Genomic DNA, 22,291 nt, shown 5'->3' with positions numbered 1-22,291 from the left:
ACGTTTGAAGGGTGATTGCTGTCTATAGCCCCTCACTAACATCTTCCTCTAGAAGCAGGATCTGCCTTTTGAGCCATTTTTAACACCTTGGTTTCTCCACATTCTTTGCCTTCTTTTAGTTCATTGAGATAATATATGACCTTATAGATTAAATGTAGTAATAACATCCTTTCTGAGAAAGGGAGATATTATGCTTATGTGTTTATACCTAAGGAAATTTCGGTACTTACATCAGATTCTCTAAAAAGGTACAACCCATAAATTATGTATTGAGTATCAAACTACTTACTGGTTTCTATTTTAAATACTAGGAATTTGGAAATGAGCAAGACATAATTGCCAGTCGGGAGTGATGGCACACGCTTGTAATCCCAGCATTTGGGAGGCTGAGATAGGAGGACTGCAGTTTGTGAACAGCTTCAGATACTTTGTGAGGCCCTTGCAATTCAGTGAGACCATGTTTCAAAATTAAAAAAAAAACAGAGCTAGGGGTGTAGTTCACAGATAGAATGCCCCTGAGTTCCATCCTCAGTACCCCAGTATTGAAAAAAAAACCTATAATTACCCACATGAAGCATGTGTTCTACTGGAGAGAGAGCCGAAAATATGTTTGATGTCAAATGTTATGAAAAAAATACATTTGAAAAAGGGTTTGGGCATATTATTCTAAATAGAAAGCCTCAGTGAGAAGTCAACATTTGAATAGAAAGAAGGGTCAAGTCAGGCATGGTGGCGCACGCTTGCAATCCCAGAACGTAGGAGGCAGAGGCAGGAGGCTCGCAGGTTTTCAGCCAGCCTCAGCTACTTAGTGAGTTCCTCTGCAACTTGTTTCAAAGCAAAGGATAAAAAAAAAAATAGGGCTGAAGGTATAGCTTGGAGGTAGAATGCCCCTGGGTTTAATATCCAGTATTGCAAAGAAAAAGGAAAAAGAAAAAAAGAAAAAAAGAAGGGTCAGGGATACACGTGTATGACAGGCAAAAGAACATTTCAAGTAAAGGAAAGGCGTACACCTAGATTTTGAGGCCTGTTTGAAAACTGACAGCCAACATGTTTGAAGCATAGATTAGTCAGCTTTTTGTTACTATCATGAAATGCCAGTGGCAGGATACCTTGATAAAGAAAAGAGGTTTATTTTGGCTCAATTCTAGAGGCTGTTCAAACAGCATGGTGCATGCAGGCTTTTGCCAGTCCCCTCCATCCGCCTCCCTTCATTATGGAGAGAGCACGTGTCTATCGCTGTGTGATTTCTTCTTCTTATAAGGCAAGCAGGATTCAAGAGGCTCCACTCTAAGGACCTAATCTAATGTAAGCACTTCTCAAAGGCCCTGCTTCTAAGCACAGCATCGGACTAAGTTTTTACTCTCTTTATCCCATTAATTCAAGGCTTCAAGGAGTAAACTCCTGCCTGAGTTTGGGGGGACAAGCTGCATTCAAACCATAGCATAACAGGCCAGGCGTGGTGGTGCACGCTTGTAATCCCGCGCTTGGGAGGCAGAGACAGGAGGATCGCACAGGTTCGAAGCCAGCCGCGCGCGCTGGCTTAGGAGACCCTGTTTCCAAATAAAAATGTAAAAATAGGTCTGGGAGTATAGCCTGGAGGTAGAAGAGCTTCCGGGAACCCTAGTACCACCAAAAAAACCAAAACCAAAACCAACCAAACAAACACCAAACCCCAAAAAGCAAACCATAGCATAACAGAAGAGTGGAAGGGTAGATTTTAAAGGTGACGTAGGAGAAGTGTTGGAGATGGGTGGCAGATCATGAAGGGCCTTTTCCACCCAATATAAGGACTTTTAGCACTTATACTGAGCAAGGTGGGGGATTGTTACAGAGTTTGCAAAATTAGACCTCTGGTATTTCTAGTATAGAGTTGTAACTGACCACTTTGTTAGAGAAAAGACTAGTCCAGCAGTTTTGCAAACCACTTACAGCAAAGAGACAGATGTTATAGCTCACTTAGGCCACAGTGTTTGTATGAGATGCTTTTATTCTCTCAAAATTATTGAGAAAATTTTGTGTGGAACGTAGACATTTTAAATCCTTTTAATGAAAGATGCTATAAAAATGAAGCATCCATTTGATATTTAATTATTTAATCACGATTTAAGATAATTTTCTCTTAAAATAATATGTGTATGTTACAAAAAATTGGATATTAAAGCAGAATGTTCTTTGAATCAATTAAGGTTATTTGGTTGTATGTAACAGAAATCAACATGTCTTTAAAAAGAGAAGTTTATTGGGAAGGCATTGGGTAAATTGCTGAATCAATGGAAATCAGTATGAAAACGAGGCTTAGAAATAAATAGGAACCAGAGAATCGTGGGTAGGGGAAGCTGACAAGTGGAATCTCAGAAGCAGAAGCTCCTCTCGCTCCTTAGAGGACCACCACTGGAATTAGGAGGTCAACATTTAGGTCTTTTCTTCCCTTTTGCTCTACATTCTACTCCAGGCTTCAGGCTGCGATAGGACCAGAGTTCAGGATTGGTATTTCCCCTCAGCTATATTCACTAGAGGAAGAACCTTCAAGGAAATTAGAGGATGTTATCAAAAGGAAGTATGATGGATGCTGGCCAACTGGAAATGCTACATATGCCATGATGTTAGCCCCTTTTTGTACTTTTCTTTATCATAATTCTTATAATTTTGGCACTTGTTTTGTTTTGGTTTGGTTTTTTGTGCAGCTGAGGGTGGAACCCAGGGCCTTTTCTACCTCCAGGCTATACTCCCAGACCTATTTTATACTTTATTTGGAAATAGGGTCTCACTAAGTTGCTGAGAGCCTCACTAAGTAGCTGAGGCTGGCTTCAAAACTAGGTGATCCTCCTGTCTCAGCCTCCCAAGAGATGGGATTACAAGCATGTGCCACCACGCCTGGCTTTTGGGCACAGTTTGGCTGTATGATACACCCTATTATGCTTTCAGAAGAAAGTACAAATTAAAATGTCTAAGTCCCAAGAGAACGGAATTTCATCAGACACTGGATGGCTTAAAATGGGGTAAGAAGATGGGTATGCTGGCTCATGCCTATAATCCTAGTTATTTGGGATACTGAGGCTGGAGGATGGCAAGTTCTAGACAAGCCTCAGCAACTTAGCAAGAATGAGACTCAAAATTAAAAAAAAATTAAATGCTGGGAATGTTCTTTAGTCATCGAGTGGCCCAGGGTTCCATCCTTGGTACAAAACAAAAAACAAAACAAAACACCAGAAGAACCCCCAAGCCTTGGGTGAGACTTCTCCAAAGGACTGACGGTTTTCTCTTTGTACATTAGGGGGCAAGCTGATTTTCATGGATGCAGGACCCATTGAACTCAGGGCCCACTCCATCCTTGTTTCTGATGGTGGAGAACTCCGGATTGGATCCAAGGACAAGCCCTTCCAAGGAAAAGCTCAGATCAAGCTCTATGGGAGCTCCTACTCTCCCTCCTTCTTTCCCTATGGAGTCAAGTTCCTGGCTGTGAGGAATGGAACTCTTTCTCTGCATGGTGAGTGGGGCAACTGACTGGAGGAAATGGAATAAGGCTGTGTCTAAGCAATGCACGGGCCACAGAGAACAGAAACAAAACATTTCAAAATCTCCAGATATTAGTTGTTGAGGCATAAGGTCATACTCAGAGCATGACACTATTTCCATAAATCACAAAAGTCTTATGATTCCTGTTGTAGTCAGCATTCACATTGCTGTGATATATTAGAAAAAAACCCTGACTACATATCCTATAGGAAGGGAGATTTATTTATTCACAGTTCTGGAGATTGCAGAGGTTCAGTTCATGTCAGGTTGGATCTGCAGGTCTCAGGGCATCAAGGCAGTAGGAAGGGGAGAGAGAGAGAAAGAACATACACATGCATGCAAGGGGAGCTGAAAACCATAAATAATTTGTAAAGCCACGCCCTTAGGGACCCCCCTTCAACCAAGTCCCACCTCCAAGATGGCTGCCTTGTTTCAGTGAGATGTGGAGGACTTTCTAAGTTCAAACCACAACATCGAGTGTACCATGGTTACCAATCACTTGCTTTCCTTCCTGGAAGAGGACTGGGCCCTTTGCCCACCCTCAGGTAAATCTCAGGTTTTTTGTGTGACCTTAACCTCTCCCTTCTCCACTGAATGTGCTCTTAGCCATAGACATGCAGCTGTAGGACTGTGGGCAGGACGAGTGTACTGCAAGGCTCCATGGAAGTTTTAGAGCTGTTGTGGTGCCTTAGCCAGTTGCCTTTTCTCCACTTGAATGAGTATAACCTGTCCAAGATCAGGGCAGGTCCTTGCGCTTGGGGACCTGAGTGTGGACAGTGTGGAGCAGAGCTGATGACTGCTGTCATACCTGCAGGTGAGGAGTAAGACTTTATTGCGCTAAGCTACTGAGATTTGCATTTGTACCCGCAGCATACTGCAGTAAAAACCGACGGAGACGATTGTTTAGCACACACTGACTTCTCTAGAGACAGGCTGTATTCCGTTGTCACAGACCAAATCAAGCCAGCTTCATTTTATTCTTTGTTGAGCTCTTTCCCTTCCCATCATAACTTCGTGAACAGAGTACGGTTGCAGTTGTACTTAGAATCCTCTTACCGAGGGGTCAGGTGTTGTTGATTCCTAGGAGAAAACAGGGATTGCACGGCCGTATGTTTCTGCTTCATGTTTATTTCCTTCAGATAATCTCATTTCATTTTGCAAAAGGAACATTTTTTTTCCTCTTTAAAATTTTGGAAATAGCTAAGTGTGCCAGGATAATACTTAGCATCAACTGGAAAATGTAAGAATTAAATGACGAATGTTAAGTGTATTTCGGTGGATTGATTCTTCCATACTTTTTATTGCATAGCACAGACCGATGGCAGATCAAAAATGTGGGCTCCAGATCATGGTCTGATCTCTATAAAACGGGATGTCATCCACATTGGCACACTCCTTAGGTGTGATGAAATTAAGCCCACCTATTGAAGCCTAATTGTTTTAGATGTGAGCTTGTAGCTCTGCTGAGGAATATTTCTCTGTCCAGGCTCTATTACAAGTGGCTGGTCTCAACCAGCATCTAGCAACAAAACAAAACAAAACAAAAAACCCACTCTTTGACCTTTATAGTCTTACTACAGAAGGAAGCAAGATCTTTCTCGCATGCACTTATTAAGGGTTGACCTCGGGCCAGCCAGTGTGCTCGACACAAATATTTTAAGATTTAGAAACCTATAACTATCTGGGAAGAAATACCAAATTTCTGCAATATTTATTCTTATGTTATCCTCCCAAGAAGGTCTGTTTTCCTCCTACCTCAGTTTACAGGCACTTACACTGATCTTGTAGCTCAAGATCCACGAGTGTCCTCGATGTCTTCACACGTTAGCCATGGTCTTCAAAGGTTTGCTCTAGTTCAGTGCTCAGTTAGGGCACCGACCCAATGTGCAGCTGTTTATCACTGTAAAAATAACAACAATAGAGGAAGCTGTGGACCAGCCAAAGGATCTAAGGGTCCTCACATGTGAGACTTGCTATCCTACATGACGTGGACTGCACAACTCGTGCTAGAAATTGGAATTCAAAGGAGGAAGACTGAAAAACCCTAACGTTCTTACTCCACCTCTTTCATTCCAACTTCTTATTCTCACGGTCAGGTATGACGGATCGATGAAAGAGTTCATTCTATACCTTTATGATGACTACATGTGTGCATGCCCCCTGTGCTTGTAAATCTTGGTGATTAAGTAAATGTCAAGGAAATCTTTAGTGCCATTGTTTGCAATCAATGTGGTGCAATTAAAACAATTTAGATACTTTTAATGTGTTTTGAGAGTCTGGAAATTAAAAAAAACTGTAGGCACTCTAGGTGTGTGTTGTTACCGGATAAGGAAAATGAGACTGCCTTTGATGATACTTTGATTTCCATCTTCTCTTCCCCCACATATTCCCTCTTTCTCTGGGGATTAAACCCAGGAGGATTCTACCTCTGAGCTACAACCCCATTTCTTTTTTTTTTTTTTTTGTTCAAAAATAGGGTTTCACTAAGTTTCTGAGAGTCTGGCCAAGTTTCTGAGGCTAGTCTCAAACCTGCCATTCTCCCATCTCAGCCTCCCAAGTGCTAGGATTGCAGGCATGTGCCACCATGCTCAGCACCTCTCTCCCTTCCTATTTCATTTTCTTCTTTATCCATTTTCTCCCTCTTCTTCTTTCTGCTTGTCTTTTCCTCTTTTCCTTTCCTGTTTTCTGATTAGGCTGTCATTAACAGCTGTTGAACCCACTGCCCAAAGCCATTCCCACATAGGGGTGGACAGGTTCTCACGTGAGTCACAAGAGCTTGCACACTGACCACAGGTGAAATCAAGCTATTTCCTCTCTGATGTTAGGCTGATACATCTCATTCATTGAAGGAAATATTGTGTAGAAAAGAACGTGGCTATTAGGGTGAGAGAGAGGCCCTCCGTGGTGTATCTGTCAGAGAATTACAGGCACATGTGTGGTTTGTGGATTCTCTCCTGTTACCTCTGTCTCACCATCTGAGGTCTTAAACAGATTTCCCCTCTGGCGTGGTGGCAGACCGTGGTTAAAATCGTTACCTAATTTCACTGGCCTTTTCCCAGGGCCAAAGGTGGGTGTGATGACACCGAGGCTTTAGAGCAAAACTAATTTTCTTTTGCTGTCAAGTATGCAAAACGGTGAGCATCCTTGATTCACTGCTTTGTATCCAAAACGTCCCTAATGACCCAGCATCTACCCGGCTTTTCAGAAAAACGTAAGGAGGAGCTTTGCCATTGTTAGGCACACAAAAGGCTCTTCCAGGGAGAGTTTATAGATGTAGGTTTCTGAGTCTCATTCTCAGAGTCTGACTCCATGGGCCTGTGGTGGAGCCCAGGACTGAGCATTTCTCTGGGCCCCTCATGTGATTGGATTCAGCAGGCACCTGGCTACCCTGCTGGGGAGTCACTGATCTTATTGGTCGCCAGTTGTGGAATCAGAAATTGGCCCAGTTCTGCTGCTAATCGGCTATGACCTCAGACAAATTAATCTCTATAAAACCAGGAGAACATAGTCTCTAGCTCAGTCTTACTGCATATGAAATGTTTCAGAGTATCCGGCATATAATAACTAACAAGCCATGCGAGTTCTTACTATTTTGATCATATTCTTTTTCTGTTCCCTGAGCCACAGGGAACCCAGTACCAATTGTAGTATATATATATATATATATATATATATTAGGGCTGATGAAATGCTGAGGGGGCATAGACTTTTATTTCAAAATCTGGCATACAGCTTGCCCTGTCTAGCGATTTCCATCCTTATTAATTTTTGTGCCTACTCTTTGTACCAGCAAGTTTAGCCTCCGAGGCCATGAGTCAACAGCTAGGGTAACTTCTGTTCTGTTCCCAGCAGCCAGTGGACACCTTCAGATTTTAATCTTTTAAATTGTGGTACAGCTGCTGCCCAGAACAGGACAATCATCATACCTGGGTGTGGTTACAGTTGAGTTCTTAGAAACCACTCAGATGGCCCAAGCACAGTAAGAAGCAGGACTTTTTAAGAATCAGGTCCTTTTGCAGGCCTGATTTCTAACATCCAGCAGGAAGGAACTGACTGATGGGTTCTAATTGAACCACAGCCTAGGTAATACAGAATGCCCCAAATGGGTCTGTCCATCAGTCATATCGCTCTCCGCACCTCCTGCCCCCCTGGGTTCTTCATTATTGCCCTCTGCAAACCCCTTGCACTAGCTCATTGTTATCATAGATTAAAACTGCTAAGCAAACAGGTTTTTCTGTTCAGCTGTCACAAGGAAATGCAAGTTGAATGCAAGTCTCATATCTTTCTTCTAATGAGTAACAAAGCTCCCAGGCTTTACACTCATGCACATAGTTGCACGTGTGCATACCCACCCACAGTGCTGCTTTCCTTTTTCTGTCTGTGTAGGGGTTCATTGGACTGGGACAGAGATTGTTCTGAATCTTGGGTGGAGTTGTGATTATTTAGTAAGCTCTGTGTCCTGTTCGCTTTGACACGTTAGTATGAGGAGAGGGTCGCGGGCATCTTCCAGCGTAGAGATCTGGGTTTCGGGTGTTTGTGGTCAATAAGGAAATTTCCCTCTTGCCCAGGCTACCACGTCTGCCAATCCAGCTGCACCGCCCTGAGTGAGTGGAGTGCCAATCACTTGTCCCGGTTCTTGGGGGTCGCTGTCGGCCTCAGCAACTTGAATTTTTGACAATGTAATTACGGCTCTTGCTTCCACAGTGGGAGTCTGAGCAGGATGGTGATACTTTTATTGATTGTTCAGCAGGGAAATTTATCAATGTCTCTCATTTCATTTCCAGTTCCTCCCTGAGAAATTTGGCTGACAGTTTCATAGGAGCAAAACAGTCTTATGGCCTTGACTGGACTTCTGTCTTTGTCCTTTCCAAGACATCACAAGATAAAGGCATTAAATATAAATGGAAATTTCTCATAAAAACTCATCTGTGGGTGTGATGGGTACAATTATTATGGACATAAATAAATAATAATAAGTAATAAAGAAGAAAAAAGGGTCTAAAGAGGAAAGTTTAGACATGGTTTGTCTTCTTTCAAAAAGTACCATCTCTTTTTATAAGCACTGTATCATGTTTTAGAATTGCAGTCACTAAAGAGTATAAATCTGTCTTGAAGCATAGTGTAATATGTGTGGAGTAGATCGTGTCTAAGACTGTATTCCTAGTCAATGACTTTTAGATCATTCTCCACAAATGGTTCCTGGAGGGCTAGGGTTCCACAGTGTTATATTTGGGGGGTCAAGCAATGAAGGCTTAGATTGCTCAAGTAATTAATTCACTGATTTTTATCTCCATTATGTATTTGTATTCCCCAAACAACAACATCATAGTCAGCATCATAATCAACAACAACAACAAAAGTTCCAGAGTCAGGAGAAATGGTGCCTGCTTGAAATTACAGCAACTCAGGAGGCAGAGACAGGAGGATCACAGATCTGAGGCCAGCCTGGATGATTCGGCGAGACGTTTTCTTAAAACATTAAAAAGCTAGGGCTATAGCTTGGTGGTAGAGTAGTCCTGGTTTTAATCTCAAGTACTGAAACAACAACAACAACAACAACAAAATTCCACTGTCAAAACTGTGATGAAAAAGCTCTACCCTTTAAGTGTGATGTACAGATCCTTGTAAAGGGTCTGGGGCCTCTCTTTGTATGATTCCTCACTTTCCCAGGACTGATTCATCTTTGGACCTTTTCTATAAAATGTGTTCTTTGATGTTGCATGGAGCTTCCATTTTTAACAGTTTTCTTTATCAATGATACAGTTTTAGATCTCTGGGTTTGTTTGTTGTTGTTTTCTTATCCATTATTCCCAGTTCTGTCCCTCCTGTACTTAACTTACCCTCTTCCCCTTGCTCCTTCTTGACTATGATTTTTCTCTTGTGTCTCTTACTCCCTTGAGCTGGCTGTGACATGGCATTTTTTAGTTATTGCTATACCATATTTTTAATTTTAGGGACAGAAGCCTAGTGCAGACTGAAAAAATAAAAATGGATTTGCGAACTCCACAAGCAAACTTATAGGATGGGCGGAGGCGACTAGGTGACTAGCCTTGGCCATCAGGGTGCACCTCTAGGAGTCTCCGCAAGCCAGGGCTTCTCAGTCTTCTACTGCTCTCTGGCTCCTTCAATATGGCCAGTAGCAATTGCTCCTCGCTTCCCATGGAATTCTACATGCCACCATGAAAAACAGTGCTCTCTGTTCTTAAAAAATAAGCCAGGGAAGGCCTTATGAAGTCCTTGGTTTACCTAGGATGATGGGTTGAGGGTGTAGCTTGGAGGTAGCGTGCTCCTGGGTTCCATCCCCAGTATTGAAAAAAAAAAAAAGGAAGAAAGAAAGAAAGAAGAAGAGAAAAGAGAAGAAAAGAAAAGGTGGTAGGAGGCCCCAGAAAGAAATGCTGATCAAAGCAAATCACAAGCTGGGTGTGGTGGCACAGGCTTGTAATCTCAGTGCTTGGTAGGACAGTGCCAGGGGGATGGTGCACTTGTGATTGTTCTGCTAAGTCACTTTCTCACTCTTCTACCCACTTCAAGACCCCACAACATGATGCGACTCTGCCTTGGCCAGAGGAGTGGGGGTGTGGGTGTTTATGTGAGCTTACCCGTTTGTGGTTTAGTGTGAGACTATGTGTTTGGAAATCTGCTCATCAAAAGAAAAGATGGGCCGGGTGTGGTGGCGCACGCTTGTAATCCTAGTGTTCTGGAGGCTGAGCCCAGAAGTTCGTGGTTCGCGGACAGCCTCAGCTACCTAGTGAGGCCCTTTGCAACTCAGTGAGACCCTGTTTCAAAATAAAAGATAAAAAATAGGGCTGGGGTGTAGCTCGGAGGTAGAATGCTCCTGGGTTCTAGCCACAGTACTGCAAAAATTAAAAAAAAAAAAAAGAAGAAAAAAAAAAGGTGGTAGTAGGCCCCGGAAAGAAATGTTGCTGATAAAGAAAATCACAAGCCAGGTGTGGTGGCGCACGCTTGTAATCTCCGCACTTGGGAGGCTGAGACAAGAGGATCGCACAGGTTCGAAGCCAGCCTCAGCTACTTAGTGAGGCTCTCGGCAACTTGGTGAGACTCTGTTTCCAAATAAAGTATAAAATAGGTCTGGGAGGATAGCCTGGAGGTAGAAAAACCCTTGGGTTCCACCTGTAATACCACAAAATAAAAAAGAAAATCACAGGTTGCCTCTAAGTTAGTTAACTGAAATCTTACGCTTTTTTAGTCTCTAAAATCTCAAGGTGACGAAATCGTATAGGCAGAAATAGTCAAATATGTTACAACAGTTGCTGTTATGTTAGTTAGGCTGACTAAAACATTTGTGTGGGGTCAGGCAAATGAAAATGCCCATTAAAAATTTAGTACAGAGGTCCTATCAAGTTTCAGAAGTTAAAAAAACATACTAATAAAACTTTTTGTTCTGATTGGATCTAAAATTTAAAATTCCAGTGTTTCCTAGAAGTTTCCTAACTGATGACTCAACTTGGTCTCTGAGTCATTTGGGCCTCTTCTTTTTGTCACTCTTATAGGTGGGGTCTGTTCCAGGGACGGCCAAGATGGCAGTGTTACATTAGCCCCCCTTTAAAGAGCCCTAAGTAGAAATATACTCCCTAACTTTGGTGTCTCCCTTACAAGGTGGGGTGCTTTTTATCTTTTTGTCTGGGCCTGATTCGTCCTGGGATGTTAATAGCAGACATCCTGCTCATCTACCTATGATATATTTGAAAAGGTACTAAAAAAGTGCATTGGTTGGAAGAGGAGACATTGTCCTTTTTTTCTTTGAGTTCTCTCTCATTTTTTTGCCATGTTTTGTTGTTACTTAGGGTACTGAAGGAAGAAAGATTAAATAGAGGAATGGAGGATGGGGAAAATTTAAAACCTTATAATCTTAAATGAATGCAAGCTTCAAACTATCATTGGGTTTTGGTCAGCTGGCACACTGTAGCAGATGATAACTGGACAGCTGAGTTAACACTGGTGAACATAGTTCTAGCAAACCTCAGCGTGGGAAACTGGCTGGCGATTGGCTGGCGAGTTCTTCTTTCAAAGGATGAATCTTTGCTTTGGCTTTGTGTCTTCCAAAACATCACCAGCATCACTAACAAAAAAGTAAGGTAAAATGTTTATTTTATTTAATAATGCTCTGTAAAGATCCAAAATACAACTGTTCTGTGCACATTGGCAAGCTGCTAAAATCTCATTGACCTAGACAAGGATGACCTTGGAATAATCTAAAAGAGAGGGCTCCTTAAATTAAAAGCCAAACCCACACTTTAAGGAACTTAAAAAAAAACATATGTAAGTGAACATGCTGTTTTTAAGGTCTTTTAATTTTAAGTGTTACATGCAAATGTATACTGCTAATTAGAAATGAGTTCTAGCTATTCAATAATCCAAATACAGCAGGATCCCCACTTAGAAACACATTGTAAGGTACTTGAAGTTTCTATATATACTTGAAAAGATTGGCATTAGTCAGGTCTTTTTCGGTTGCAAATGACAGAAGACCCATTTTAAACAAAAATAAGGGCATTTGTTGCCTCCCCTGACTGAGAACCCGGAGGCGTAGCCGAGTCCAGGTGCTCTGATGAAATCATTAAGACTTAGCTTCTCTACAAATCTTGGTTCTGCTTTTCCCAGAGTTGACTCCACTTTCAGCCAAACTCTTTCCTTGCTGAGGCAGAAGTGGGGCCCTGTGGCTCCTGGTGAACACGAGCCCCCTCCCCAAGGCCTCTGGGCTCCTGTGCACCGTCAGCATCCCTGCATCCTATTTCACATCATTCTTTCACTCTTCACTTTTACCACTGGCTCATGGCATTATAGAGGCTGGGAATGATGTTTGGTCAATTGTCTGAGGGCACCGTCATCCAGTCAAATTGATGCATAAAATCAACTACCACAGTTGCTAGAGTGGACCCTGTTTTCCACCACTGACTGTTTGATTTCTTGGACACATAGTCCAGGAAGATATCAAGCCTCTTGTCTTAACATAAAGTTTCTCAAAGAGAAATAAGAGCTCCGAGATTCATCTCTTCCCTCAAAATCGCCATAGATTCCTTTCCTCCTAAGATGTGGCAGAATGCATCTGCTTGAGATGGGCTTGATCTTGGTCAGTCATGGGATGCTCATTCATCCCTCTTCCTCTGTATTAAGCATGAGGACCTCGGGCTGTGGAAGCAGACTTCTTGGATCCACATCCCATCTCTACCACTAACCATCAGATAGAACTCAAAAAAGTCAGCTCCTTAGCATTCCAGCTTAACCATGTCTGGAGATGATGCTAAAATATTTCTCATGGGGCTGTTTTATGGTTTAAGCCAAATAAAACTCATAAAGTACTAAGCACAATAGCAGATATCAAGCAACGGATAAATAAATGTTATCATTGAGTTAGTAGTTGCAGTTTTGATTTGGTGAAACTGCCTCATTTATTCTAAGAAGGATGAGATGTGTCATTTTTTTAGTAATGTCAGCCACAGACACTAATAACTTGTTTCTTTTCTGGGTTGTTCTTTACATTTTAGTATTTTTATGGAATTTTCTGATCTCTGAAAGAGAAAATCTACAAACATTTCCTTTTATGATTTTTTCCCTTAATTCTATGCCTTAAACTCCCTATACAGAAGACTATATTCACATTTACTTATTTGTTTCTTAGTATTATACTTTTCTCCCCACATTTCCGTCTTTAATCAGGGTCAGCAAACTGGCCCATGTGCCAAATCTGTCCATGGCTTGCTTTTGTGAATAATAAAATTATTGAATCACAGCAGTGCCTATTGTTTAGGTATTATCTATGGGGCTTCGCATTATAGTAGCAGAACTGAATAGTTTTGACAGAAACTGACTCCTTACAGAAAAAGATTGCTGACCGCAGCGTTTGTCAGTTTAAAATTTACTGATACAATTTATAGATCACTTATTTTTTTCCAAATGCCCACTCAATTTTCTCAACATGCTTATTCAACAATGCAATTATTATTATAGCTGAATAATGAACCTCAAATATGTTCATGTCCTGATTGCTGGAACCCATAAATGGTATCTTATTTGGCAAAAGGGACTTTGTCAATGTGATTAAAGGTTTTAAAACCAGGCCTGATGGCACATGGCTGTAATCTCAGTACTTGGGAGACTGAGACAGAAGGATCATGAGTCTGAGGCAGCCTTGGTATATACTAAGTATATATAGTATAATGAGACCCTATTTCAAGAGAAAAATAAAATAGGGTTGGTGGTCTAGATCAGAAGTAGAATGCCCCTGGCTTCAGTTCCCAGAACCAAAAATACATAATACATACATACATTTAAAAAATAAAGTTAAGATATTTTAGTTTTTAATTTATTTTTATTTTTTATTTTTATTGGTGCACTGCCATCATACATTTTAATGGAGTACTAGATGGTGGAGTCATACATGCACACATCAATCAATTAGCCCTTCCTCAATTCCCACCCCTCCCCCTCCCTCCTTCTCATGTTTGGCTTAGTGATTGACTTTGATATGTTTGTGAATGTACATCACGTACATTAGGGAATTTTGTGGAGATTATTCTAGATTATCCAGGTGAGTTCCGTGTAATCACGTTGCTTCTCATAAGAGGGATGCGGGAGGAACCAGTCTGAGAAGACAATATGCAGATGGAAACCCAGCCTGGAGTGATGTGTTTGAAGGCAGAGGAAGGGGCTACAAGCCCAAAGCTGCACACGGCTGCTAGAAGCTGAAAAAGGCAAAGAAAGGGACTTTATCCCCAGAGCTTCTGGAAGGAAGCAGCCCTCACAACACCTTGACTTTATCCCAGAGAAACTCATCTCAGAATTCTGATCTTCAGAACTACAAGAGAAGAAATTTATGCTCCTACTATATGAAGTTTAAAAAAATCTACAAAAAAGCAGTCTGCATGTTCTGCTCCACCTGTTCCAGCTGCAGAGCTCTCTGCTAGCACCTGCCTTCTCTCTTTTCTTCCCACGAGATCCTTGGTCACCATATTGTAAGCAGCAGGGCCTGCCATGTTGATTTTGCAGCAGCGAGGCAGGGCCAGGCTCGGAGCAGCAACCCCCAGTGGCTGAAGCCATGGCTCCTTCCACAGCATCCAGGGACAACATTGCTATAACTACACAGACAATGTAGAACGTAGTGCATTCATCCATCCCAGCAAAGCCCCAGCATATAACCACCAGGGCCAGCTTCCTGAGCAGCAGGGTGTGGGATGACTACCTGGAGGTGGCTACGCAGTTCAGATCTCTTGTCTCTAAAGGCAAGGCTAAGGCAAGTTCTATTTCTGAACAGCTGGCGGTGGGTGGGTTGGGCAATGCCTCAGATGACTGTACTGGAGCTGCCTTCTCTGGACAGACTGGATGTTGGCAAAAATGGATGTGTAGGAGTTTGTTGAGCCCTGCCATCCTGTTGGATCTAATGACCTGGAGCCATGCCAGACGTTCTTTTCACCATGTTGGATGATGCATGTGATCTTGTTCTTCTGTTCATCCAGGAGACTCATGAGGAGCCTCCTCCGCACAAGAGTGAACCCACCTGGCCATCTCCCAGAAGGCTGAGCAAAAACCGGGCGTAGTGGCACACTCCTGTCATCCCAATACTTGGGAGGCTGTGACAGGAGGATTGCGCAGGTCCGAAGCTAGCCTCAGCCACTTAGTGAGCTCTCAGTAACTTAGGGAGATCCTGTTTCCAAATAAAATATAAAATAGGTCGGGACTGTAGCCTGGATGTAGAAAAGCCCCTGGGTTCCATCTCTAGTACAAAAAAAAAAAAAAGTTAGCCAGCCCCTTTGAGTCCACAGTCACTTTTACTCCAAAGCATATACCTAGCAATGATTAGCAAAATGATTGTCCAGTCAAAAATACATCTGAACTTTTATATGTTTGTGCAGCAATGAACCTAAATGGACATTAAAAACCTTCTGTAGAAGCCTTTAGATTTGACCAAGTGGGTTTCGCGTATCTGCCTGGAGGACTCACTGGAGTGCAGTATGGTCTAAGCCTGGCATTAGCTGGTGGCTGAAGTCCTTACAGGAGCTAGGAACAAGGGTCCTCTTATTTTCCAACACAGTACTTGTTTGGACTCCAAACAACAAAAATATAGAACCCCAATTGCACTGATGAAAGATTAGCTTTTCTTTTCTACCTTCAGAGAAATATGGTGCATTATGCTAACAAATAACCATGGTTAGCTTTAGTCTAGACCCTTGCACCAAAAGAACAGCTTTTTAGCATCAAAATAGATGCTGCTCAAATTCCCTTTCATCGCAACGCAGCAATGATTGCTCCAGCTGTGGATACACCTAGCTGGTCCATACATCCAGAGGATGGGCTCTGGCTCACCTCTTTTTTCCCCACAGGCTCACTTTCCCGCCCACTGGGGACCACTGAAGATGAGCCAGTAGTGATGCTGCACAGTTCAGGCAGGGCGCCCCGCCAGGTTTTATCTTGATCCAAGAGAGATATCACAAGTGATTCTCCAGGGCAGAGGAAAATGGCCCGTGAAAGCAGGTCTCTGTTCTATCTCTTCCTGTTTTGTCATCTGGCTTTTTCTTTGATCTAGCTCAGTTATTACTCTTCTGAGAAGCATTCCCGGGGATAACTTCTCCCTGGCTGCGAATACGGCGTTCTGTGTCACGCACCCATGCACCCCGCGTCGCCTTCTACCCGGACACTCAGTGTGGTGCATCTGTGATTTTTGTCTGCAAATTTCTTGGACTAGTGTTGAGTAATGGGGAAAACAAACTCTTCAGTCTTTATATTTGTCTTCCCAGTGCTTGACAGATGTTCACTAATATATGTAGGGAAATACAGCCTTGATTGTTTTGCTATAGATATTGGGAAGGCTCATTCCAGATAAGGGGAAATAATTTGTGTATGTTTGAGAACAATAGTTGCTCTCGGTTCTGCCACAGGTAGCATGCACATCCGTACATGTGTATTAGATGTTTGTTGCATATCAACTGAGTATTACGAACAATTGATCACTGAGTTTGATAGTGCTTTGCCTTTGACAAAAAGTTTTTTATGCTTGGTAGAGATTTTCTTTATGTAGACAATGAAGAAGAGGACAGAAAAATTCATGCATGTGCATATACATATAAACTTTATTTCATTTTATTGTTCCCAAAGGTTAATATGCAAACAAGGAATAGTTCTTTGGTGAGTTCGTTTATATTTTTATGCTGATGTGAATTTTATTTTAGTGGATTAGCTCCCTACCTACTCTCCTCTTCCCCTTCTCTTCACCCTTCTGATTTGGGAAGGTCTTGACAGTTATTACTTGAAATAAAGATTTAAGTTGTACAAAATAAACAGAGGGCAATTAGAAAATTTTAAAGTGTGTCAACCCACAGATTGTTTTCTTTCTCTCCATGCCCATTTGGTAAGAATGGTTCTCTGGGACTGTGTAATTATGGATGAATGACACTGAAATGCTTGAATAATAATTTGTAGGAAATACAATTATGAGTAGGAGTCATTAGTGGGAGTAAATGACTAGTTTGTTGGTTAACAGGTCAATATTGAAAGCCCAGTGTGGTTAAACATTGCATTAAATTACAAGTTAAGAACATAGCCCTTTGTTATTGAAGCATGTTTATAAATTACTGAGTATTTAAAACTGTATTTTTGTATGTTTTTTGATTTGTGGTACAGAAAGGAAGGGAGCAGCCTGTCCCGGGTTTTAAGAGTGATGACTCACGTTTGCAGTGTGTCCAATGGGACCATTCAGTCCCTCTTGTGTGGCATTTCAGTGACATTTATTAAGTAATGCACATTTTTTTTTAGAAACAAGCTAACCGGGTATACTTCATTTATAATTATTCTCAGAATCTAGGAATTCTATTACTTGTCTAGCTTTCTGGTTTTGAATTTAGAAAACCCAGTTTCAGAACTTGGTGCTATATCTCAATATTATGTAATCTGGTCCTTGAAGAGTTTTAGTTTCCTGTTTGTGCAATCTGTTAAAATAATGATAATGATGATAATAATAACGATAATAATAATAACCCCCCCCAAAGCAAATGGTTCTTACAACAAAGAAAATCAACTCAGTATAGGTTGGGTTTTACCTGAAGTTCTCAATAAGTACTTATTGTTTTTTCTACTTTTTAGCCATTAAATATTATATACTCAATTAGGTATCTCTAGCTGGGCATGGTGATACACGCTTGTAATCCCACCATTTGGGAAGCTGAAACAGGAGGATCTGGGTTTGCAGCCAGCCTCAGCTACTTAGTGAGGCCCTCCACAACTTAGTGAGAGCCTGTTTCAAAGCAAATAATAAAAAAATAATAGGGCTGGGCTAGGGATGTAGCTTGAAGATAGAATGGTCCCTGGGTTCCATCCCCAGTACCCAGTACCACACACATACACAAAAGGTAAATATCTAATGGGAGTTTACAAGTGCTTGTCCAGAGGGCAATATTTAAAATGATTAATTTAAACCGTGAAAAATTGAGCTGGGTGGGGTTTTACACACGTATATTCCCAGGACTTGGGAGTACAGAAGAATAGCAGGTTAGAAGCTACCCTCAGCAATTCACTGAGTCCCTGTTTCAACTAAAATAGTGTTGGGATTAGAGTTCAGAGGTAGAGTGCCCATTCTGGGTTTAATCCCCAGCACCACAAAAACAAAACAAACACAAAACCACCTTAGGTTGAATGCTCATTGTGAGTGCTAGAACTGTGTGTGTTAGGAACTGAGACTGCGCCGTACCGAAGGGAACCACGAAGCAGTGTCCTGCATTCCTGGTCCTCACTCGTAAGGGGGAGAAGGGAGGTAAGACGTACACACTGCAGTCATTACACAACGATTGAGTGGGGAAACATGCAGCGCTGACTATAGGTTATGTAAGTAATAGGGGAGCTTCTCTTGGTAGGGACTCATGTAGTGTCTTAACACTACAGTACTTAGAGATGTCATCTTTGCAATGAGAATGACTACGTTATAACTTTTCTACTTTCCGGAGGCTCTGTCCCTATCTGGAAGGATGCTAGTTCATGTCATTAGTTAATGGGCACTTCAGAGATCCTCTGTGATACTTTGTTCTTCTTTGTGACTTGACCTCTGTTTATATAATGATTCATCGACCAATGTCAATCTTAATACCCCCCCTGTATGGGGAAAGAGGGTGGAGAATGAGTGGGGAGCTGGGGGAAAGCCCAACAAGTGCTGAAGTACTGTGTGTGTGTGTGTGTGTGTATGTGTGTGAGTGTGTGTGTATTTGTGTGTCACTAATGCCCCAATAAAAGTGTAAAAAATTGAAAAAGAATGATCCACTGAGAAATATCTTTTTTGCCTCTGCTCTCTGTTCTGCTGCAGGTAACATGCACACCAGGACATGTGTGTTAGATGTTTGTTGCGTATCAACTGTGAACAACTGATCACTGAGTTTGATAGTGCTTTGCCTTTGACAAACAGTTTTTTATGCTTGGTAGAGATTTTTCTATATAGACAATGAAGAAGAGGAATTCACGAATGTTCATATACATATAAACTTTATTTCATTTTATTGTTCCCAAAGGTTAAGATGTACAAACAAGGAATAAAATTAAAATTATTTTCTTTGGGGATGATTTATGTCTTAATTTTCACCTGCCCTATAATTAGAAATTTTGAACTCTTAAGTTTTTTTTTTAAGACAAAATTATTGCCGGAGTAAACTTCAAAAATTGCATCATTAACCCAGAGACCTTTCTAAGACTGGAACACCATTACTGGTCCGAGAGCCTGCACACACAGAGGCAAATAAATAAAGAGGGAAGTTTAAAATAATTTGAAAATGATTTATTGTCGGGCACCTCTGTAGTTAGAGATTCAAGTATTATTACTTTGCTTTAGTGCAACAAGGGAGGACAGTCCCTTGCTGTGGGCTAAAGGTAAATTATGATCTATTGCAAAGGAGGAAGGAAATGTACTGATTGAAGAGGAAGGAGTTGGGAGTAAGTTGCATTTTTTTCTGAAGTATTGCTTCGGATAATGCCCTAAAAAAATTTCATCTTGACCCTTGCTGGAAATGTCCAGAGTAAACAGTGAGACAGAGGACCTTCTTAAATCTTGGCTAGTTAAGGGCGGACATGCTGAGTGTGGGGAGAGTCCGATGGAGATGTCTGAGTGCAGTACCGAATGATATAGGTAGACTTACAAGTTTACTCCTCTCCAAATTTGCTCAACTATCCTATCCTAAATGACCTTAGTATTAGACTTTGAGAGGGCCATCTGGTATACCCAGATATAAGACAGCCATCTTAAAATCATTTTTATTGTCCACTATGCTTGCATTATTTGTAAAGTGAGTTGAAGTCTTCATATGGGAAATTAGTTATAGACTTCTACATTAGAGCTTTTTCCTTCGTTTTTTATGGGTGCATTGTAGCCATACATATTAACGGGGTGCAAGATGGTAGAGGCACACATGCACACATCACTCATTTAGCCCTTCCCCACTTCTTACTCCATTTCCTCTGCCTTCCTTCCTTCCCATGTTTGGCTTATTGAGTGACTTTAATTTGTTTGTAAATATACATCGTGTGCGTCATCTTCCTTTCCACCCACCTCAGTTAGGTTACTTATTTGCTCATCTATGGTTTAATAACCATTTTCTTACTTAGAATAAAAAGGAAGTGGTAAGGCCGGGCGTGGTGGCGCACGCTTGTAATCCCCGTGCTTGGGAGGCGGAGACAGGAGGATCGCGCTGGTTCGAAGCTAGGCTCGCTGGCTTAAGAGACCCTGTTTCCAAATTAAAAAAAATATATAAAAATAGGTCTGGGAGTGTATCTTGGAGGTAGAAGGGTTTCCAGGAACCCCAGTACCACCAAAAAAAAAAAAAGTAGTAAAATCTCATCCTCGAAACACAATATGATATAGAGAAGTAAGAGAAGAGATTAGCATATACCAAGGTTGTATTATATGGCATGACCCAAACTAGGTGTTTCATTTAATTCTCTTAAAACCTTATGATGGAAGATAATGCAACTCCTATTTTCAGCTGGGGAAACTGAGGCCCACTCACCCAGAGTTACCTGACTGTAACTAATTGGACTGTGACTCGAATTTAAGTTTAGTTGGATGACAATTCCTGTGTTTTTCCACACACTACTACTTTATCCTGATTGCTTAAAAAAAAAACAACACTTTACTTTTGTAAGGCTGAAGATTGATCCTAAAGAACATTCTACCTCCAAGCTACACCCCCAGCGCTTTTTAAAAAAATTAATATTTGAAACAGGGCCTTGCTAAATTGCTGAGGCTGGCCTCAAATCTTTGAGTATCCTATCTCAGCCTCCCAAGTACTGGGATTACAGGCACATGCCACCAAGCCCAGCTCCGGGATTGCTTTTATCACCAGATTTTATAGATGATAAAAATATTATCCCCCCAAAGTCACACCAAACCCTAATTTGGTTCTTATTGATTCTGAAGGTTATTCTTCTAGGTTCTTCTTTCACAGATATCTTTGGCTGTATGATATCACATTCTCTATTGAAGCATCTGAACAAAGTTTGTTGGGCTACTTTAGGTTCACTACCAGAAGTAACTGTCACCCATCTCCGAGTAGCTGCCAATGCGCAAGATAGAGTGTTGGCTCTGGAGGAGGCTGTGGACTGGAAGCCGGGGGATGAGGTTATCATCATCGGTGGAACAAATATGGAAGGTGCCAATCTGACGGAAGAGGTTGCCGTTGTAGAGAGAGTGAACAGCTCAGACCTACATCTCAGGTCACCCTTGAGGTACTGAGCGTTAGCTTGGCTAAGTTTACATTGAAGAAGATGAGGTCTTGACTGCATGGGGTCTTGTCTTTCAACAATGTATTTTAAAACATTAAGTGATGCTAGAGATTGGAACAAGAACGTTATAAAGAATCTTGAAGATTTAGACTTCTTTAATCAGTTTCTCTTGGAAAATTCTAGAATTTTTGTCTCAAACCAAGTGCATCATGCAGTAATGAACATAGTTCTTAAATTGTGTCTATTTGTGCCCATAGTCCTCTATTTGGTAATTGAGTTTTTAAAGAAATGGACCCCTGCCGGGCGTGGTGGCACACACTTGTAATCCCTGTGCTTGGGAGGCTGAGACAGGAGGATCGCAGGTTCGAAGCCAGCCTCAGCTACTTAGTGAGGCTCTCAGCAACTTAGTGAGACCCTGTTTCCAAATAAAATATAAAGAAATAGACCCCTTCCCCAAAGGAAGGATGACAATAATATAATGGCCTACTATTCCTAATAAGATGTAGAGGCATGTCCTCAAATTTATCTTCCTTTACATTTTCAGATATTCTTACAACCTGACAGAGTACTGGGTAGCAGGAGAACACCGTGCTTTGAAGGTCACTGTGGTTCTGCTCAGCAGAAGGATTACCATACAAGGAAATCTCACCTGTGAGAGGAAGGAACACCTTGCTGCCTGTCAGGAGGCCAATGGCTCAGAAGGTAAACAAGTATTTTGTTAGAAAGTCCAAAGAGTGAAAAGGAATGTTCTCACAATATCAAATAACACTTGACAAAGTTGAGGTTGACTTCTTTCAAAATAGAATAGACCCTGAACCTCTGGCTGTCTGTATTATTCTATAATTTTCAGAAGACTCTCAGGAAATTGTCATTTCACACGCCCATACTTTCCAACAGCCTTGTAAAAGAGATAAACAAAAAAAAACAAAAGAAAAATTAATTATTTCTATAGGGAGAAATTTAGTTAAAGAATTAAATCTGGGGAGTTGAGTTGCATTTCTGAAATGGATGTTATAATCAAGTCTTAACTTTGATTCTAGGATTCTTCTAAGAGTCCCCCCAAATC

General features: G+C 41.4%; 1 protein-coding gene across 1 annotated transcript in view; it reads left to right on the top strand.

Annotated features, from left to right (window-relative positions):
- PKHD1 (PKHD1 ciliary IPT domain containing fibrocystin/polyductin) overlaps positions 1-22,291 on the top strand; it is a gene marked incomplete at both ends in the record, with an annotated part of 452,539 nt that overhangs the window by 175,762 nt on the left and 254,486 nt on the right. Inside the window, 3 exons of the mRNA XM_080700604.1 lie at positions 3,275-3,487; positions 21,018-21,228; positions 21,770-21,927. Of these exons, the coding sequence (XP_080556730.1) occupies positions 3,275-3,487; positions 21,018-21,228; positions 21,770-21,927 (582 nt within the window). The remainder of the gene's footprint in view (positions 1-3,274; positions 3,488-21,017; positions 21,229-21,769; positions 21,928-22,291) is intronic.

The sequence above is a fragment of the Muscardinus avellanarius genome (genome assembly GCF_963383645.1).
Source record: "Muscardinus avellanarius genome assembly, chromosome: 8".
Lineage (NCBI taxonomy): Eukaryota > Metazoa > Chordata > Mammalia > Rodentia > Gliridae > Muscardinus > Muscardinus avellanarius.
Note: the sequence above shows the minus strand (reverse complement) of the source record. Positions and strands in the feature narration are given on the sequence as shown.